This window comes from Equus caballus, chromosome X, assembly GCF_041296265.1.
Source record: "Equus caballus isolate H_3958 breed thoroughbred chromosome X, TB-T2T, whole genome shotgun sequence".
NCBI lineage: Eukaryota > Metazoa > Chordata > Mammalia > Perissodactyla > Equidae > Equus > Equus caballus.
In genome coordinates, this window is record NC_091715.1 from 102,153,278 (window position 1) to 102,172,735 (window position 19,458).

The 19,458-nt window shown below is 36.1% G+C and overlaps 1 protein-coding gene across 4 annotated transcripts; it reads left to right on the forward strand.

Annotated features, from left to right (window-relative positions):
• The first annotated feature begins 4,051 nt into the window (after positions 1-4,051).
• On the forward strand, positions 4,052-6,227 carry TCEAL7 (transcription elongation factor A like 7). 4 transcript variants are annotated; one of them, XM_005614376.4, is made up of 3 exons: positions 4,052-4,205; positions 4,817-4,888; positions 5,247-6,227. In XM_005614376.4, exon 3 carries the CDS (start codon positions 5,264-5,266, stop codon positions 5,564-5,566), a length of 303 nt encoding a protein of 100 aa, XP_005614433.1. In that variant the 5' UTR covers positions 4,052-4,205; positions 4,817-4,888; positions 5,247-5,263; the 3' UTR covers positions 5,567-6,227. The 4 variants fall into 4 exon arrangements, with proteins under 4 accessions (XP_005614433.1, XP_005614431.1, XP_070113201.1 ...); XM_005614374.4 differs by having other exon boundaries at positions 5,250-6,227; XM_070257100.1 differs by having other exon boundaries at positions 4,060-4,205; positions 4,777-4,888.
• Positions 6,228-19,458: the final 13,231 nt, after the last annotated feature.

Sequence of the window (19,458 nt, forward strand, 5' to 3'; positions counted from 1 at the left end):
GTGTGTTTGAATTGCTGCCTGAAGTCACTTGCTTTTGCCTTAAAGAACTCTTTTTCATATTTCTTGTAAGGTATGTCTACCAAAAATGGATTCTCTCAGGTCTTGTTCATCTGGGAACATCTTCATTTCACCTTCATTATTTTTTATTGATGTAAATATTACATAACATAATGCACCATTGTAACCATTTTAAACTGTAGAATTCAGTGCCTTTTAGTACATTCACAGTGTTGTGCAGGTATCAACACTATCTAGCTCCAGAATATTTTCATTATCCCAAAAGGAAACCCCAAACCCTTAGGCATTCACTTCCCCATTCTCCCCTCTCTTAGCCCTTGGAAACCATTAACTTGCTTTCTATCTCTATGAGTTTGCTTATTATGGATACTTAATATAAATGTGATCATACAATATGTGGCCTTTTATGTCTGGCTTGTAACTCGCTTATCATGCTTTGCCCAGCCTCATGAAGTTTCACTTTATATGTGTGTGATTTAATATATAGCAACAGACTTAAAGGAAACTCTATGAAGATTTTTAGAGAATGTTTTTCTGCACTAATCCCTGATCTCTGGTACTCTTTCCCACACACTACAGCCACCTCCACCTCACAGAACTCCAATCTTTGTCTTATCAACTCAGGACGGCAAACTTGCTTCTCTTCTCTGTGCCACCATCCATAAGGTCTCTTTACTCAAAATCCAAAGCAATTATAAGGCTCACCTTGATTGTTTCTCTTTTCTCAGGGACCACACTCTTGTGCTGCCCGTTGTCCAGAGTCTGAAAACAGTTGTATTTGTTTGATATATTTGTCCAATTATCTAGTTCTTCGAGGCAGGAGGATATACCTGATCCTAGTTTGTCCATCATTTTTGTCATTTGGTTTATTTTGGCATCTTTTGTACAATTCTAGAACGGCTGGCTTATAGAACCCCTCACCTTGTGTGAAGCCATATTGGAACGGAAACCAACAATTCAGCCTGGTGTCCACCTAACCCACAGGAAAGCTCACCTATGCTTGCCATACCAAAGGTGAGAGTACACTATGTCTCTATCTTCACCCTGCCATCTCTTTTGGATGAACAGAACAGCAGTGATCTAACTGGGGACTGAACACCAGTACCCCCTTCTTGCAGACCTCTCTCTGTATGTGATTCTCCTAGAGTCTCCACTTTTACTTGGTTTAAGAGAGGGAAGAACTGCACTTTTCTTTTCATCCATGAGAAAGGGATAGAATTGACTTTCACCATGTCCCAACCCTGGAATCAGAGTACCTTAGGTAAAATTCTGTCTCCACTGTTTACTGTATGACTTTGGACAAGGTACTAAACCTCTGTACTCCTTAGTTTCCTAATAATAGTACTATGAGTATTAATATATTTAGTATATACAAAGTGCTTAGGAGAGTGCCTGGTACATAAAAAGTATTATATAAGTGATAGGTATTATTGGTGGTGGTGGTGTTGTTGTCATTATAATGAACAACAGTCAACTCCCCACAAGGTCGATGGCTCCCAAAATGCTTTACATTTTACCCTTTCTTGTCTCCTCATACTGACTTGGGGGAGGAAAAGGCTGGGGTGACTTTTGTAGGTAGTAGAGCTGGCTTAGATACCTTTTAGTAAGTTCTTATGAAAGTATCTGGTCCCAATTGTTGGAGTTTCTTTTCTTGAAAAATAATGTCTCTTTGTCCTCACCTATGAGTCCCATCAGCCAATACTAGGGAAACAAGTCAAATCTAATTCAATATCTTACTTTGCTTACATTTGAATGTTTACATTTGTACATTTCAAATGTTACATTTGAAGTTTAGTGTGATAAGTGACTAAATGTGGTCAGTTTCTGTGTTTTCATACCAGCTTTTACTGTAAATGGGGATGTATTCTGTTAAATGTTTAGAAGATCAACTAAAATGTAAAGATGCCCCATCTAGTAGGATTGTTGGAGGATGAAGTAAAATAATGCAGAGTAGTGATATGATCATATATGTTGTTTGAAATCATCATTCTATTGGAAGTTTGCAAGATGTAAAACAAAGAGACCAGTAAATGTTGTTGTAGTGGTCCAGGAGTTTATGGATGCTTGCACTGGAGGAGCGGCAGTGGAGCCAGAGTGGGAACTGGAAGGATTCCCAAGATCCTTAGAAGGTAATCATTGAGACCTGTCATTTATTGGAGCACTTGGTATTTGTCAGTCATGTATTAAATGCCTTATATAAATTATATCATCTAATCATGACAACTTTATGAAGTACTTAGAACTATTAGCCTCATTTAATAGATGAGGCATAGGGGAGTTTTAACACCCAAGTTTTAGATCTAAAGTTATACAACAGGTAAGTAAATGCAATTAATTCAAACTCAGATCTGTTCAAAGCCATGCTACTTACTACAATGCGAAAATCTTCAGCTGGATCCTTCCAGCCATTTGAAAACTGTATGTCCAACCATCTGCATGAAAAGCTGTTCACAGAGGACTCAGGAATTCCCCACCCCACCAACAAATCTTTTGCCTCTATCACAACTAACCATTCTTTAATAGCTAACCATTCTTTAATAGCTATGACAACAATGCTCCACTCTTTTTTTTTTTAAAGATTTTATTTTTTTTCCTTTTTCTCCCCAAAGCCTCCTGGTACATAGTTGTATATTCTTTGTTGTGGCTCCTTCTAGTTGTGGCATGTGGGACATGCTAGTTGTGGCATGTGGGACACTGCCTCAGCGTGGTTTGATGAGCAGTGCCATGTCCGCGCCCAGGATTCGAACCAATGAAACACTGGGCCGCCTGCAGCAGAGCTCGCAAACTTAACCACTCAGCCACGGGGCCAGCCCCAATGCTCCACTCTTTTTAAGATGTCTTCTCTTTCTTTTTTTAAGTATTTTATGGAACCATTTACATTAAACTGGTTAGTGGCAATTTTACATTCATAATGAGCCACAGTCTTCCTAAAAACAAATTTTAAGAACACATCCCTCTTTCTGTTGCATATATTTCAAGGTAACAAATCAACAACAACAAAGCCACTTAGATTAGTACCAAAATCCTTAGCAACAAAAAGTTTAGTGTGATAAGTGACTAAATGTGGTCAGTTTCTGTTTAGTGCTTCTAATACCCCAGTGTGTCTGAATAAGGTCTAAGGAAACATAAATAAGATGGAGATGTCTGGGAGAAATGAAATACTATTTGATTCTGAATAAGACTGATGAGGAAAGGTGGGATCTTTTGAACATAGTATTGAAGGAAATAAAAGGGCATAGTACAAACTGGGATACTGAGATCAAACTAGTAACATTTTATAACTGACTTTCGAGATCTGAAAATCTGAGGGCAAGGTGCCGTGGGATTATGGCCTTAGTAGCTCACCTAATGAAGGGGATTCACATGCCCAGGAGCATCTCAAAAGGGTAGCCTCCAGCTGCCCTGTACATTTTAAACTTCCAAAAATGTGTCTGCTTGGAGAATCTATATTTATCTTATGACTCAGCAGCAGAAACAGGTGGCTGGGTCTTTTCATCCTCCTATCTTAAATCTTTTTCCAAATGTACATATCGTTATCTTATTTCTGATTATTAAAAGAATATAAGTCGTCTATGGAAAAATGGAAAAGAATAGGAAATTATCAGAACAAAAGTAAAAAACACAATCCCGATCACTACTTCCTTTCCTAATTTACCCCACTCCCCCCAATTTGGTTTCAAGAATTGAGCTGCAAAGGAAAAGGTGGCTATTAGTGACTGGGGAGAGAGTGGGTGGAGGGAAGACTGTTACCTTTCTGTTCTTGTAGCTTAGAAGAGGATGAGTAATCCTCTCTCTTCACCCAACCACTAACAAAGTAACAATGGTTAATACGGACTATGGGAAGATGCAACCATTCTCTGGTAATAAGAGAAAGGCAAATTCCAACCACATGGGAAAAAAGGCCACTTTTGACCTCTGAAATTAGCAATGACAAAAATGAGTGACAGGGCCTGGTGTGGTGGGGGGTGCGAGATTGGTAAGCCGTTCCACTTCTGCAGCACAGCTGGTGGGAGGGGAAAGTGGGGACCAGAGTTAGAGGATGACATAATCCTCACGTGACCAGGAGCTGACGTGAAGTCCTTATATTCCCGGGCTTCTTTCTCCTCTGGGTACCAGCTACTTACTGCCCTGAAGCGTTGTGCTTGTAGCCAGGAGAAGGAGGACATAAATTCCTTAAATTCCAGCAGGTTGGTATGATGGAAGCGCTGGGACCCCTGGGGTGGTAGTGGATGAATCTAGTGACTGGAATACGTCCAGGCTTACTTTCCCCAAACCCCTGCAAATTCGTCGGAGATAACTGTATTTTTGAAGGGGACGGGGGCTGGAGTAGGTGGAAGCCTTGTGAGAGACACCCAGAGATTGAGTGATACTTAGAGAAATAATTAGCTTCTCTCAGATTGGCAAGCTTTCCCTTTATCCTTCTCCTTCTCCAATTCTGTTGGAGGAAATGAGGTGTAGGCGGGTGTGTGGAGAACGGTTGGAATCCTGGGGTGGAGACAGAGAAATTTAGAGATAATCTGAAAATAGTTCATCTCATTTAATGCTTGCCTGCGAGGGATTGGGGGTGTGGGGAGGGAGAGAACAGTGGGCCTTGCAAGGACTAGGCCTGAGGGTGAGGGGTGGGGGACAGGGATCCAAGAAGTAGGGATAGGGACAGGGGGAACCAAGAGGTAGGAAATTTTGCGATATGACGATTATGAGGATCTCGGATTCAAGATAATAACGTATGTCTTGTCTCTGGGGCTGGTGGATCAACAGAGAACGCCCTCCTCCCCTCCCCCTTCTTTTCTATCTGCAGGTCCGAGGGTCTGTGTTCACAGACATTTGAAGGCAAAACAAAAGAGGAAGAAACTATCCTGAATCGTCACAGGTCAGTGTGAAGGAGGCACTTAGACTCCGGTCTCTGAGGGTGGGAGCTGGGAAGGACGAGCGCTGGGTAAAATTTGCGTCCTCGCAGCTCAACTCCCGATGTGCGCCCCTTCTCCCGCCCATCGAGAGGCCATTAGCTTCTGCTGGAGGAATGGTGGGTTGCAGAGGGAGGGGAAAGGAGGTGGAGAGAGGCGGGGAGGGAGTCAGAGGGGGAAGGGGCGGCATCTTGAACTTCTGAGGGCGGACCAGTGTAGCTGGGGTGGGAGATTAGTCAAGCATCTTGCTTCAAAGAGAAATTGACAATCTTGAATCAAAAGAAACGAAACAATCTTACTCAACATTTTCTTCGTGGACTTAAGCAGGAAACAACAACATCATGCAAAAACACTGCAAAGAAAATGAAGGAAAGCCCAAGTGCAGCGTGCCAAAGAGAGAGGAAGAACGCCCCTATGGAGAATTTGAACGCCAACAAACAGAAGGGAATTTTAGGCAAAGGCTGCTTCAGTCTCTCGAGGAATTTAAAGAGGACATAGACTATAGGCATTTTAAGGATGAAGAAATGACAAGAGAGGGAGATGAGATGGAAAGGTGTTTGGAAGAGATAAGGGGTCTGAGAAAGAAATTTAGGGCTCTGCATTCTAACCATAGGCATTCTCGAGACCGTCCTTATCCCATTTAATGCGTTTCTGCCGAATTCAGCTATTTTCTTTTATTAATATTGCCACCATTGGTTTCTTTTTGTCTGCATTTTCCTGCTAAATATTTGCTACCATTTTACTCCAAATCTTCAATGTTCCTTTAATTTACATATGATTCTTGTTACCAACATCTCATCTTTTGACTCAGCCTCATATGTAATAGGAATGCTTCATTCATTTCTATAGGAAGATGCTCATTGTATATTGTAAAGTGAAAATACATGGCAAAACGGGGTGTATATATATATATATATAATATATATATATATATATATACTCTCACACACACACCTTTTATGTACATTTATATGACATAATGTCAAAGAAAACATCTGAATTATTATACACCAAAAGGTTAACAGTGCATCTGTGTGATCTGTGTATTATTTCTTTATTTTTTTGACTATTTTCACCTTCTGATTTTCCAAAAAACAAATATAGTTGTGTGTGTATGTGTGTGTATTGCTTGTCTCACAAAGAAACTAAAATAAATCGGCACAATAAAAGAACTTCTCAATCATCTTTGAATGGGAGTGAAACACTTAATAAACTCTTGACAATAAAATTATAAAAAAGAAATGTAAACCTCAAATTACCTCTGGATCTCAAAGCCAGAGGAATAAACCTGGCAATTATTACAGATGCACTTGCTTAAGACTTGATCTTTTCGTGGGGAAAACATTTGCTTCACGGCCCTGCTGAGGGGAAGAACCAAGGTGACTGAGCTGTGCTTGCTGGGCTCTTGCTCCTGGCTGTGCATACTGAACCCCAACCCACTGTCGGACATCAGCTGTTTGAGGGAGGGCCCTGGCCTGACTCAGCCTGCTCAGGAACAAGTCCAACAGGCAGGGAGGTGGGGGCTTCCTTGTCAGTCCTCTGCTGTTGAGCCTCACCCCTGTCTCTTCCCCTGGGTCCTGCCATGCCTGCTGAGCACTGCTGCCTCTCCTGCTGGGTCCTTTGCTCTCTGCTGGCCCCCACTGTGGCTGGTGCACTGGAGTTCTCGAGTGCGAAAATGCACTGAGTTTCCTGGAGTCCCTAGTGGGTTGAATCCCCACTCTGTCTTCTAAAGGCTCTCTGCTGTTGTGTAACACTGAACACAGGTGGGGACTGTTGCAGGATTGCATGAGCCACAATGTTTTGCAGAGTTCTTAACAAAACGGCCCCTTCCGTTTTCAATCCCAGGACCCCTCCTCTCCATAGGAATCAGGGACGATGAATCCATTTTGGCAGTTGGACGGGGGTACAAGTTTGAGTGAAAGATGTCATTCTGTAGTCAGAGTTGCTGCTCTAAGCCTAAGGACTAAGGTCTTGTCTTTCTTCTCTTATGAGATGGTCTGTCCCAGAAGGCTCCTAGCAGGCCTCCCTTGCTGGTTCAGAAGACTCTCGAGGGACGTGTGCAAGTTGCACGGAGTGATGCAGAAGATAGAACTAAGGGAACAATCCTCTTCTCTCCATCTCTTCCCCTCCTGAAACATGTGTAAAAATTATTTGTAAGATTATTATATATATATGTACCAGATATTATATATAGAAATATATATGCATATATAGAAATATATGTATATATACTTTTTAGTGTATATATGTACATATAAGTACTATATATATATTTAGTGTACATAATGTATGTATATATATTTTCAGTCTTACAAAGGATATATATATATATATGCACACACACATACGTATATATACACTTAAGTGTTATTTCCTAATTGGACTTTTTGCATTTTGCATCTCAAAGTAAAGACTATGTCGTATACTTCATTATATTTCTGTTATTAGTGCTGTGACTTACATATACTGGGTACTTAATAAATATTTACTTAATTAGAATTCTAGTGTTCTTGGCCAAGTTTTACTTCTGATTGCATAAAATTGGCAATAATCTATTTCTCTAGAAACTATAACTAAGATTTTTTAAAGGAACCCAACAGGAAAGAGATTAATCCCCAAATTCAATCTATAAAATTATTATAACATTTTATAACTGATGTCTCTCCAAAAGTCAGCTCCTTACATTATAATCATCTGAAATGCTTATTAAAAATGCAAAATTCTGACACATATCTCTCCATACAAATTCATACTTTAACAAACACACTGAGTCAAAATCTCCATGCAGTTGGCCTTGGAATCTCCATTTTGGGCTTTCCGTGAAATCTTGGTCTCCATTACCGCTTCATAAACCCTCACCATAGACTTTATTTCAGCTGAGCAGTGAAGAAGGAATCTCCTTATAGTCAAAGAACCTAACGGTTTATAATTCATAATTAAGGGCTCCTGAAAGTCAAAATGGTGATTATCATAGCCTTAAAATTCAAAGTATCCACCAAGTACATCTATGTGGAGAATAAACATTATTCGGTCTTTGTAGGAGGCAAAAAGACAAATGAAAAATAAATAAAATAAAAACAACAAGTTGTTAACCACCTATAAAATAAGCAAATATTCCCTTTTATAATATTCAATTTTATTGAGGATGTAGGCATTCTCATGCTCAAGGAAAGAGTAAATTACTCCCTCATACTCAATGATAAAGTTTTAAAAAATCCATTTCTTTGCTACTATTCACAATTAGTACCAAAAGCTGTATATTGTGCATACTTCATGACCTAAGAATTCTACTGCTTGGAATTTATCCTAAGGAAGTAATCACAGTAGTAAGCAATTGTTTAGCTATGAGCATTTTTATTTAAGGATTTCACATATTTGTAAGGATTTTTTTTAATCCAAGAATCAAGTACATACACTATCCACTAAGAAGAAAATGAATATATATTCCTACTCACCACATGCACAAAAATATATCCCCAGTGGATTAAAGATGAAAATGTCGAAAACAAAAATAAAATATTGCAATGAAAATTAACTAAGAAAAAATTGTGTAATCTTGTAATGTGATTGTCTTCTTAAGCATGAAAGAAAATCCAGAAGTTATAAAGGAAAAGATATAAAAGGTCCAAAGACAAAAAATAGCCCTTGAGAAAATATTTACAATATCATGACAGATAATGGGAAAATATCTCAAATACCCCAATAGCTTTTACAAATGGAAAAGAAAAAGATAAACAAATCGGTAAAAATATGTGCATGTCACATGACCCAGCACTTCCACTTCTTTGTGTTACCGTAGAGATACAAGTACACACATGCACAGGAAAGCGTAGATGGATGTTTATTGCAGCATTGTTTCTAAGAACCAAAATATTAGGAATATCCTAAATCATCAAAAGGGAAAGATAAAATAAATTGTGGTATGTCTATAACAAGAAAACTACATGGTAGCTTAAAAGAATGAGATTCTTATACTGAAGCATCTTTGCAAATACTTTTAAGACATTATATATCTTTGTTACTATTGTCGCAAATAATGAATTACCTAGTCCATCTTAATATACTGCTTTAACTAAACCTCCAAGTTCAATCTCCTCCCCACAATTAAACATTTATTACGTTGATGGCTATCCATCTAGAAATTTATATATTTCTCTTTTGCGTTTTAACTAAATATTATAATATTACATTATGACTTTCAGGAGCCCTTAATTATGAATTATAAACCGTTAGGTTCTTTGATTACAAGGAGACTCCTTCTGCATAGCTTAGCTGAAGCAGAGTCTATGGTGAGTGTGCGTATTAACATAGCTTTATAATTGTTGTTTTATGCATTTGTCTTTTAAGTCACAGAGAAAAAGAACAGGAGTTATAAACCAAATATGCAAAACTACCTTCTTTATATTTACCTATGTAGCTACCTTTACCGTTGTTGTCTGCTTCTTCATATAACTTTGAGTTACTTAGCTTGTGTCTCTTTATTTCAGTTTGGAAGTCTTATAGGACTTTCCAGAGGTCAGTAAATACAAATGCAAATAAATCTACTTTTTATAGTATGAATGTACCTTACGTTTTTCAAACCATTCCCCTGTTAATTAACATTCAAATTATTTCTATGTTTTGCCCACTAAAAGCAATGCCACCAGCAATGAACATGCTTATATACATATTCAAATTACTGGAGCTTTTATTTCTGTAGAATAGATTCTAGAAAGTAAGATTGCTTAATCAAAAAGTATGTGTTCTCTTACATTTTACAGCCTCAGTTGTGCATATGTTGGGACCATCAAATGTAACGTAAGACACTTCTAAGGTTTATAAGCAATGCTGAGTGAGCTCTCCACTCTCTTTTCAGTAACCTTGGAAACCATGTGTGCCATCTGGAACACATGACTGTGAGATGAATGCAGGCTTGATACCCAAATAATCAATGGAACAGAGCAATGCAGAGGAGCCAGTAACTCTCATTGAGCTATGACATGAAGGAGAAATAAGCGATTTTAAAGCCACCAAGAAAGCCTAGTTCATCTTAATATATTGCTTTAACCACTCCTCCAATTTCAATCCTCTCCCTGCAATTAAACACTTATCAGTTTGATGAATATTTATCTAGAAATTTATATATTTCTGTTTTACCTTTTAACTAAATATTATAATATTACATCTACTATCTTACTGTTTTTACTTAACGATATTCCTAGAGATGCTTCAATATAAGAATCTCATTTTTTAAAACTACTGTGTAGTTTTCTTGGTATAGATAGACCACAGTTTATTTGACCTTTCCCTTTTGATGACTTAGGCTATTTCCAATATTTTGGCTCTTACAAACAATGTCTCAATAAACATCCATCTATGCTTTCTTGTGCACATGTGTACCTATATCTCTATGGTAATACAAAGCAGTGGAAGTGCTGGGTCACATGGTATGTATATACTTTTACTGGTTTGTTTATTTACCACAATGTATACCACAAACACATCCATCCCCTCCAAAGTCCTGATGAATATTGATGCAAAAATCCTCAACAAAATACTATTAAACTAAGTCAGCAGCATATTAAAGGGATTTTACATCATGATGATTCGGGGTTTATCCACAAAATGCAGGGGTGATCAACATAGGAAAATCAAACAATGTAATGTATATTACATTAATATAAGAAAGGGAAAAAATTATCATCTCAATTGATGCAGAAAAAAGCATTTGGCAAAATCCAACACCCTTTCATGAAAAAAACATTCAGCAAACTATACTATAAGAGGAATTGTCTCAATATGATAAAAGGCATTTCTAAAAAATTCAATGATAAATTATACTCAATGGTGAAAGATTGAAAGCTTTCCATGTAAGATCAGGAACAAGACAAGGATGCCTGCTTTCACCAATATTGTACTGGAAGTTCTAGCCAGAGAAATTAAGCAAGAAAAAAATTAATCGGATCCAAATTGGAAAGGAAGAAGTAAAATTATCTTTATTTGCAGATGGCATGATCTTAGGTACAGAAAATCCAAAAGAACATGCAAGAAGGCTCCTAGAGCTAATAAATGAACTTGGCAAAATTGCGGGAGACAAGACAAGCCATCCAAAATTGGTTGTATTTCTATACACTAGCAATGAGCAACCCAAAAATGAAATTAAGAAAACAATTCTATGTACAAAAGCACGCAAAAGAATAGAATACTTAAGAGTAAATTTTGGGGGCCGGCCCTGTACCCAAGTGGTTAAGTTCGCGCGCTCCGCTACAGCAGCCCAGGGTTTCGCTGGTATGGATCCTGGGCATGGACATGGCACCGCTCCTCAGGCCACGTTGAGGCAGCGTCCCACATGCCACGACTAGAAGGACCTGTAACTAAGATATACAACTATGTACTGGGGGTATTTGGGGAGATAAAGCAGAAAAAAAAAAGATTGACAACAGTTGTTAGCTCAGGTGCCAATCTTTAAAAAGAAAGAATAAATTTAACCAAAGCAGCTCAAGACTTGTACACTGAAAATTACAAAACTACTGAAAATAATTAAACAAATGGAAATATATGCCATGTTCAGGGACTGGAAGACTTATTATTGCTAAGATGGCAATAATTCCCAAAGGTTGTGAGCACTATGCAGTCTATACAGACACTGTTACACAATAATGGACACCTGAAATTACACCCTGTTAGAAACCAATGACATCACTAAAATAATTTTTTTTAAAAAGAAGAAACCTTTGCACCCCTTAGTCATAATACACCAAATGGCCTCAGCCCTAGGAAACCACTGAAATACTTTCTGTCTCTATAGATTTGCCTATTCTGAACATTTCAATGAATGTAATAATATAAAATGTGGTCTTTTGTGACTGGCTTCTTTCACTTAGCATCATAATTTCAAGGTTCATCCATTTTGTAGCATATATCGGAACTTCATTCCTTTTTATTGACAAGTAGCATTCCATTCTATGACTATTCCACATTTATCTGTTGATGGACATTTGAGTTGTTTGCAGTTTTTAGCTATTATGGACAATGTTGCTATGGACATTCATTTACAAGACTTTCTGTGGATATGTTTTTATTTATCTTATATAGATAACTAGGAGTGGAATTGCTGGATCTTATGGTAACTCTATGTTTAACTATTTGAGGAACTGCCATGCTGTTTCACACGCTGTCTGTCTTAGTCCATTTGGGCTGCTATAACAAAATGCCATGGACTGGTTGGCTTAAGCAACAGAAATTTCTGTCTCACAGTTCTGGGAGTTAGGAAGCCTAAGGTCAAGGCATGGCAGATTTGGTGTCTGGTCAGGGCCTGCTTCCTCGTCGATGGCTATCTTCTCACTGTAACCTCAAATGTTAGAAAGAGTGAGTGATCTTTTTGGGGCATTTTTTTTATAAGGTCACTACTCGCATTCATGAGAGGTCTGCTCTCATGAACTAATCACTTCCTAATGGCTCCACCTCCAAATACCATCAAATTGGGGATTAGATTTCAACACATGAATTTTGCAGGGACACAGACATTCAATCCATAGTATTGACTGAACCATTTTACATTCCCACTAACAGAGTACACGGGCTCTGCTTTCTCCATATTTTTCACAACTGTTTTTATTGTGTGCCCCTTCACTGTCCTAGCGAGGATAAAGTGGTGTCTCAATGGGGTTTGGATTTGCATTTCCCTAATGGCTATGTGTTGAGCATCTTTTCATGTATTTATTGACCATTTGTATATCTTCCTTGGAGAAATATCTATTCAAATCTTTTTCCCATTTTCAATTGGGTTATTTGACTTTTTATTATTGAGTTGTAATTGCTCCTAATACATTCTAGATACAAGTCCCTATCAGTTACAAGTTTTTCAAAAAAATTTCTCTCATTCTGTAGGTGGTCTATTCACTTTCTGTTTTGAAACACAAAAGTTTTTAAATTTGATGATGTCCTGTTTGCCTATTTTTTCATTTGTTGCTTGTGCTTTAGGTCTCATAGCTAAGAAACCATTGCCTAGACCAAGGTTACAAAGATTTACACCATTGTTTTCTTCTAAGAGTTTTATTGTTTCAGCTTTTCCATTTAGGCCTTTGATCTGTGTTGAGCTAATTAATGTAAATAGTGTGAGTGGCTCCAGCTTCGTCTTTCTAGATATCCAGTTCTTCAAGCACTGTTTGTTGAAAAGACTATTTTTCCCCCATTGAATGGTCCTGGCACCCTTATTGAAAATCAATTGGCCAGAGACGTACCAGTTTATTTCTGGATCTTCGGTTCTGTTCCATAGATCTTTATGTCTGTCCTTATGCTAATATCACACTGTCTTGATTACTATAGTTTTGTAGTGAGTTTTGAAATTATGAAATGTGAGTCCTCCTACTTTGCTCTTCTTTTTCAAGACTGTTTTGGTTGCTTTAGATCCCTTTCATTTCCATATGTATTTTCTGTTCAGCTTATCAATTTATGCAAAATGGCAGCAGGATGTTGATAGGGATTGTATCGAAATTTCTTTCAAAAATATTTTGTAGTTTTCAGAATATAAGTTTGCACCTCCTTTGTCAAATTTATTCCTACATATTTTATTCTTTTTGATGTTATTTTAAATGGATTTTTTCTTAATTTTATTTTCAGTGTGCTCAATATAAATAGAAATATAATTGATTTTTGTTTCAAGTAAAATGAAAATCCAATCATACTGTATTCTTATTTAAAACAGACATTCACTGCTTACTTCAATCTTTTCTAAGAAATAAGCACAAATTAAGTAAGGCAATTAAGAGTGAGCTACAGGCCAAAAGAGAATACAAACAAGGTTCAATCAAGGGTGAATACTGAGAGAAGCAACATAATAACAACAGATTTTCAGATCATGTCAACTCTGCAGTCTTTGCTTTTTATTTTGGTAAAACATACATATGTATAATAAAACTTTCCATTTAAACCATTTTAAGTGTACAAATCAGTGGCATTAATTACATTTACAATGTTGTGCAATCATCACTCCTATCTATTGCTAAAACTATTTCATCAACTCAAGCAGAAACATGTACTCATTAAGCAATAACTCCCATTTCTACTCCCTAGCTCCTCCCAGTCCCTGGTAACCTCCAATCTACTATCTGACTCTATTAATTTGCTTAGTTTAGATATTTTATATAAGTGGAATTATACAATATTGTCCTTTTGTGTCTGGCCTATTGCATTCAGCATAGTATTTTGAAGGTTGATTCATGTAGCATGTTTCAGAACTTCATCCATTTTTATGGAAATTATATGTATATTCAATTGTATGTGTATACTACATTTTGTTTCTGCATTCATCTGTTGATGGGAACTTGGATTTTCCCCCCTTTTACCTATTGTGAATAATGTTGCAATGAACATTCATGTACAAGTATATATTTGTGTCCCTGTTTTCAATTTTCTTAGGTATATACCTAGGAATGGAATTGCTGGATCATATGGTAATTCTATGTTTAACTTTTTGAGGAAGTACCAAAGTGTTTTCCACAATGGCTTCACCATTTTACATTCTCACCAGGAAGGTACAAGTGTTCCAGTTCTCCACATCCTTGTCAACATTTGTTATTTTCCTATTTTTGATTATAGCTATTCTAGTGAGTGTGAAGTGGTATCTCATTGTGCTTTTACTTTGCATTTTGCCAATTATAAATGATGTTGAACACCTTTTCATGTGCTTGTTGATCATTAGTATATCTTCTTTGGCGCTCCAAGTCTTTTTATCATTTTCAATTTGCTTGTTTGTATTCTGGTTCAGTTGTAGAATTTCTTTTTATATTCTGAATACCAAATCATTCAATTGTGGTCAGAGAAGATACTTTGTATTACTCTAACCTTTTCAAATGTATTGAGACTTGCTTTGTTGCCTAAATTATGTTCTAGCCTGGAGAAATGTGCCGTGTGCACTTAAGAAGAATGTTTATTCTGCTGTTGTTGTACAGCATGTTTTACATATGTCTGTTAGGTCTAGTTTGTTTATAGTATTATTCAAGTCCTCTATCCTTATTGGTCTTTTGTTCAGATGTTCTATCCTCTACTGAAACTGGAATGTTGAAGTCTCTGAGAACTGCCTGTTTCTCCCTTCGATTCTGTCATTGGCTTCATATATTCTGGTGCTCTGTTGTTTTGTGCATGTATGTTTACAATTGTCATATCTTATTGATGAACTTTTTATTAATATATCCTTGTTTGCCTGTTGCAGCATTTTTTAACTTAAAGTCTATTTTGTCTAATAATATAGACACCACAGATCTCTTTTTGTTACTAGTTGCATGAAATATGTTTTACCATCCTTTCACTTTCAATTTGTATGTCTTTGATTCTAGTGGAATCTTCAGGGTTTTCTAGATATAAAATCATGTTGTCTGCAAAGAGTGACAGTTTCACTTCTTCTTTTCCAATGTGGATCCCTTTTATTTCTTTTTCCTGCCTGATTGCTCTGGCTAGGACTTCCAATACTATGTTAAATAAGAGGGGTGACAGTGGGCATCCTTGTCTGGTTCCTGTTCTTAGAGGGATAGCTTTCAGTTTTTTTCATAGGTCTTTGATTCTAAAGTGAGTCTCTTACGGACAGCATATAAGTTAGATTTTGATTTATATCCATCCTGCCAATCTCCACCTTTGGGTTGGAGAGTTTAAGCCATTTACTTTTCAATTAATTACTGATAAGGAAGGACCTACTTCTACCATTTCTGTCTGTATGTCTTATACTTTTTTTGGCCCTCATTTCCTCCATTACTTCCTCCTTTCTGTTTAGTTGATTTTTTTTCTTTTTGGTGATAAACTATTTTGATTGCCTTCTCATTTCCTTTTGTGTATATTTTTAGATATTTTCTTTGTGGTTACCATGGAGAATTGCATTTAATATCCTAAATCTATAACAATCTAGTTTAAATTGATACCAACTTAATTTCAATAGCATATAAAATCTGTGCGCCTATGCAGTTCTATCTACCTTCTTTATGTTGTCACAATTATGCCTTTATGCATATGTATCAAATAACATAGATTCATAATTATTTTTATGCATTTGTCTTTTAGATCAAGCAGGCAATAAAAAGTGGAGTTACAAACCAAAAATACAATAATTCAGGCTTTTATATTTGCCCATATAGTTACCTTTACTAGAGATCTTTATTTCTTCATATGACTTTGAATTACTGTCTAGTGTCCTTTCATTTCAACTTGATGGACATCCTTTAGTGTTTCCTGTAGGGCAGGTTCCTTGGTAAAAAAAAAAAAAAAAAACTCCCTCAGTTTTTGTTTTTCTGAGAATGTCTTAATTTATCCCTCACTTTAAAAGGACAATTTTACGAGATATAGAATTCTCGGTATGCATTTTCTTTTTTCTTACAACAATTTAAATATGTGATTGCACTGCCCTCTGGTCTCCATGGTTTCTGATGAGACATTGGATGACAATCTTATTGAGTATCCTTTATACATGATAAGTCACTGTTCTTGTTGCCTTCAAGATTCTCTCTTTGTCTTTCAACAGTTCAATTATAATATGTCTTGGTGTGAATATCCTTTTGTCTATCTTACTTGGAGTTTGTTGAGCTTCTTTGATGTGTAGATTCATGTTTTTCATAAAATTTGGTTAGTTTTTGGCCATTATTTCTATTTCATCTTGAGTCAGTTGCAGTAGTTCATGTCTTTCATACGAATGTGTCCATTTAATCTAAGCTATCACTTTGTTAGCATACAGTTGTCCATAATATTCCCTTATAATCCATTTCTATTTCAATAAAGTTGGTGGTATTGTCCCCTCTTTCATTCTTGATTTTAGTATTTGTCTTTTCTCTTTTTTTAAATCCAGTTAAGTTTTGTCAAGTTCATTCTTCAAAGAACCAATTTTTGGTAATGTTAATTTTCTCTATATTTCTCTTCTCTGTATTTCGTTAATTTCTTCTGTAATCCTTATAATATTCTCCCTTCTGGTTGCTTTCAGTTTAGTTTGCTCTTCTTTTTCTACATTCTTTTAGCAAATTTGGGAAGTTTTCAGCCATTTTTTCTTTGTTCATTTTTTGTTGTTTAGCTGTATGAGTTCTTTGTATATTTTTGATATATTTTTATATATATTATTCTATATATTATTTGCAAATATTTTCTCCCAGTTGGTGGGTTGTCTTTTCGTTTTGTTCATGGTTTCCTTTGCCTTGCAGAAACTTTTTAGTCTGATGTAGTCTCATTGGTTTATTTTTTATTTTGTTTCCCTTGCCTAAGGAGGCATGATATTCAAAAAGATACTGCTAAGACCAATGTGAAAGAGCATATTGTCTATGTTTTCTTCTAGGAATTTACTGTTTCAGGTCTTACATTCAAGTCTTTAATCCATTTTGAGTTAACTTTTGTGTATGGTGTAAGATAATGGTCTGCTTTCGTTGTTTTGCATGTGGCTGTTCAGGTTTCCCAATGCCTTTTATTGAAGAGATTTTCCTTTCTCCATTATATATTTTTGGCTCCTTTGTTGAAAATTAGCTGTTCATACACATGTGGGTTTATAGCTGAACTCTCAAATCTGTTCCATTGATCTATGTGTCTGTTTTTCTGCCAGTACCATGCTGTTTTTATTACTGTGGTTTTGTAGTATATTTTGAAATCAGGGAATGTGATACCTCCAGTTTTGTTCTTTTTTCTCAAGATTTCTTTGGCCATTTGGGGTCTTTTGTTGTTCCATATAAATTTTAGGATTCTTTGTTCTAGTTCCATGAAAAATGTCATTGGGATTCTGATTGAGAGTGCATTGAATTTGTAGATTGCTTTAGGTAATATGAACATTTTAACTATGTTAATTCTTCCAATCTGTGAACAAAATATCTTACCGTTTCTTTGTGTCGTCTTCAATTTCTTCAGTAATGTCTTATAGTTTTCGGTGTATATGTCTTTCACCCTTGGTTAAATTTATTCCTAGGTATTTTATTCCTTTTGTTGCAATTGTAAATGGGATTGTATTCTTGGTTTCTCTTTCTGCTAGTTTGTTGTTAGTGTATAGAAATGTGACTGATTTTTATATGTTGATTTTGTACCTTGCAACTTTCCTGCATTTGTTAATTGTTTCTAATAGTTTTTTTGAGAATTCTTTAGTGTTTTCTATATGTAAAATTATGTCATCCACAAATACTGACAGTTTTACTTCTTCCTTTCCAATTTGGATAACTTTTCTGTCCTTTTCTTGCCTAATTGCTCTGGCTAGGAGTTTCAATACTATGCTGAATAAGAATGGCAAGAGTGGGCATCACTGTCTTGTTCCTGTTCTTAGAGAAATAGCTTTCAGTTTTTCATTGTTGACTATGATACTTCCTGTGCATTTGCCATATATGGCCTTTATTATTTTGAGGTACTTTCCTTCTATATCCATTTTATTGAGAGTTTTTATTGTAAATGGATGTTGGATCTTGCCAAATGCTTTCTCTGCATCTATTGAGCTGATCATGTGATTTTTACTCTTCATTTTCTTAATACAGCATATAACATTGATTGTTTTGTAGATGTTGAACCATCCCTGCATCCCTGGAATAAATCCCAACTGATCATGGTATATGATCCTTTTAATGGATTGTTTTATTCAATTTGCTAATATTTTGTTGAAGAGTTTTGCATCTATGTTCATCAGCGACATCAGCTTGTAATTTGTCTTTTTTGTGCTGTCTTTGGTTTTTGTATCAGGGTAATGTTGGCCTCATAAAATGAGTTAGGAAGTGTCTTGTCATCTTCAATTTTTTGGAAGAGTTTGAGAAGAATGGGTAGTAAATCTTCTTTGAATGTTTGGTACAGTTCAACAGAGAAGCCATCTGGTCCTGGACTTTTGTTTTCTGGTAGGTTTTTGATTACTGTTTCAGTTTCTTTACTTCTGATTGGTTATTCAGATTCTCTATTTCTTCTTGATTTAGTTTTTGGAAGTTGTATGATTCTAAGAATTTACCCATTTCTTCTAGATTATCCAATTTGTGGCATATAGTTTTTCATAGTATTCTTTCATAATCCTTTGTATTTCTGTGGTATCCATTGTAAATTCTACTCTTTCATTTCTGATTCTATCTATTTGAGCCTTCTCTCTTATTTTCTTAGTGATTCCTGCTAAGGGTTTGTCAATTTTATTTATTTTTCCAAAGAACCAGCTCTTAGTTTCATTGATGTTTTCTATTGTCTTTTAAGTCTTTATTTCATTTATTTCTACTCTGGTTTTTATTATTTCATTCCTTCTACTGACTTTGGGCTTCATTTATTCTTCTTTTTCTAGTTCTTCTAGGGATACTGTTAGATTGTTTGTTTGAGATTTTTCTTGTTTCTTCGGGTAGGCCTGTATTTTTTTTTTTTTTTTCATTTTGAAATGTACCTTTTATTTTATTTATTTATTTTTTTTAATTGCAGTAACATTGGATTATAGCATGATATAGCTTTTGGTTGTACATCATAATATATTTCGAATTCTGTGTAGATTACATCATGTTCACCACCCAAAAACTAATTATAGTCCATCCCCTCACATGTGAGCCTAATCACCCGTTTTTCCCTCCCCCGCTTCCCCCGAGAGTAACCACCA

Coding starts and splice junctions, on each gene's coding strand:
- TCEAL7 (XM_005614376.4), top strand. CDS start 5,264: ATGCAAAAACACTGCAAAGAAAATGAAGGAAAGCCCAAGTGCAGCGTG.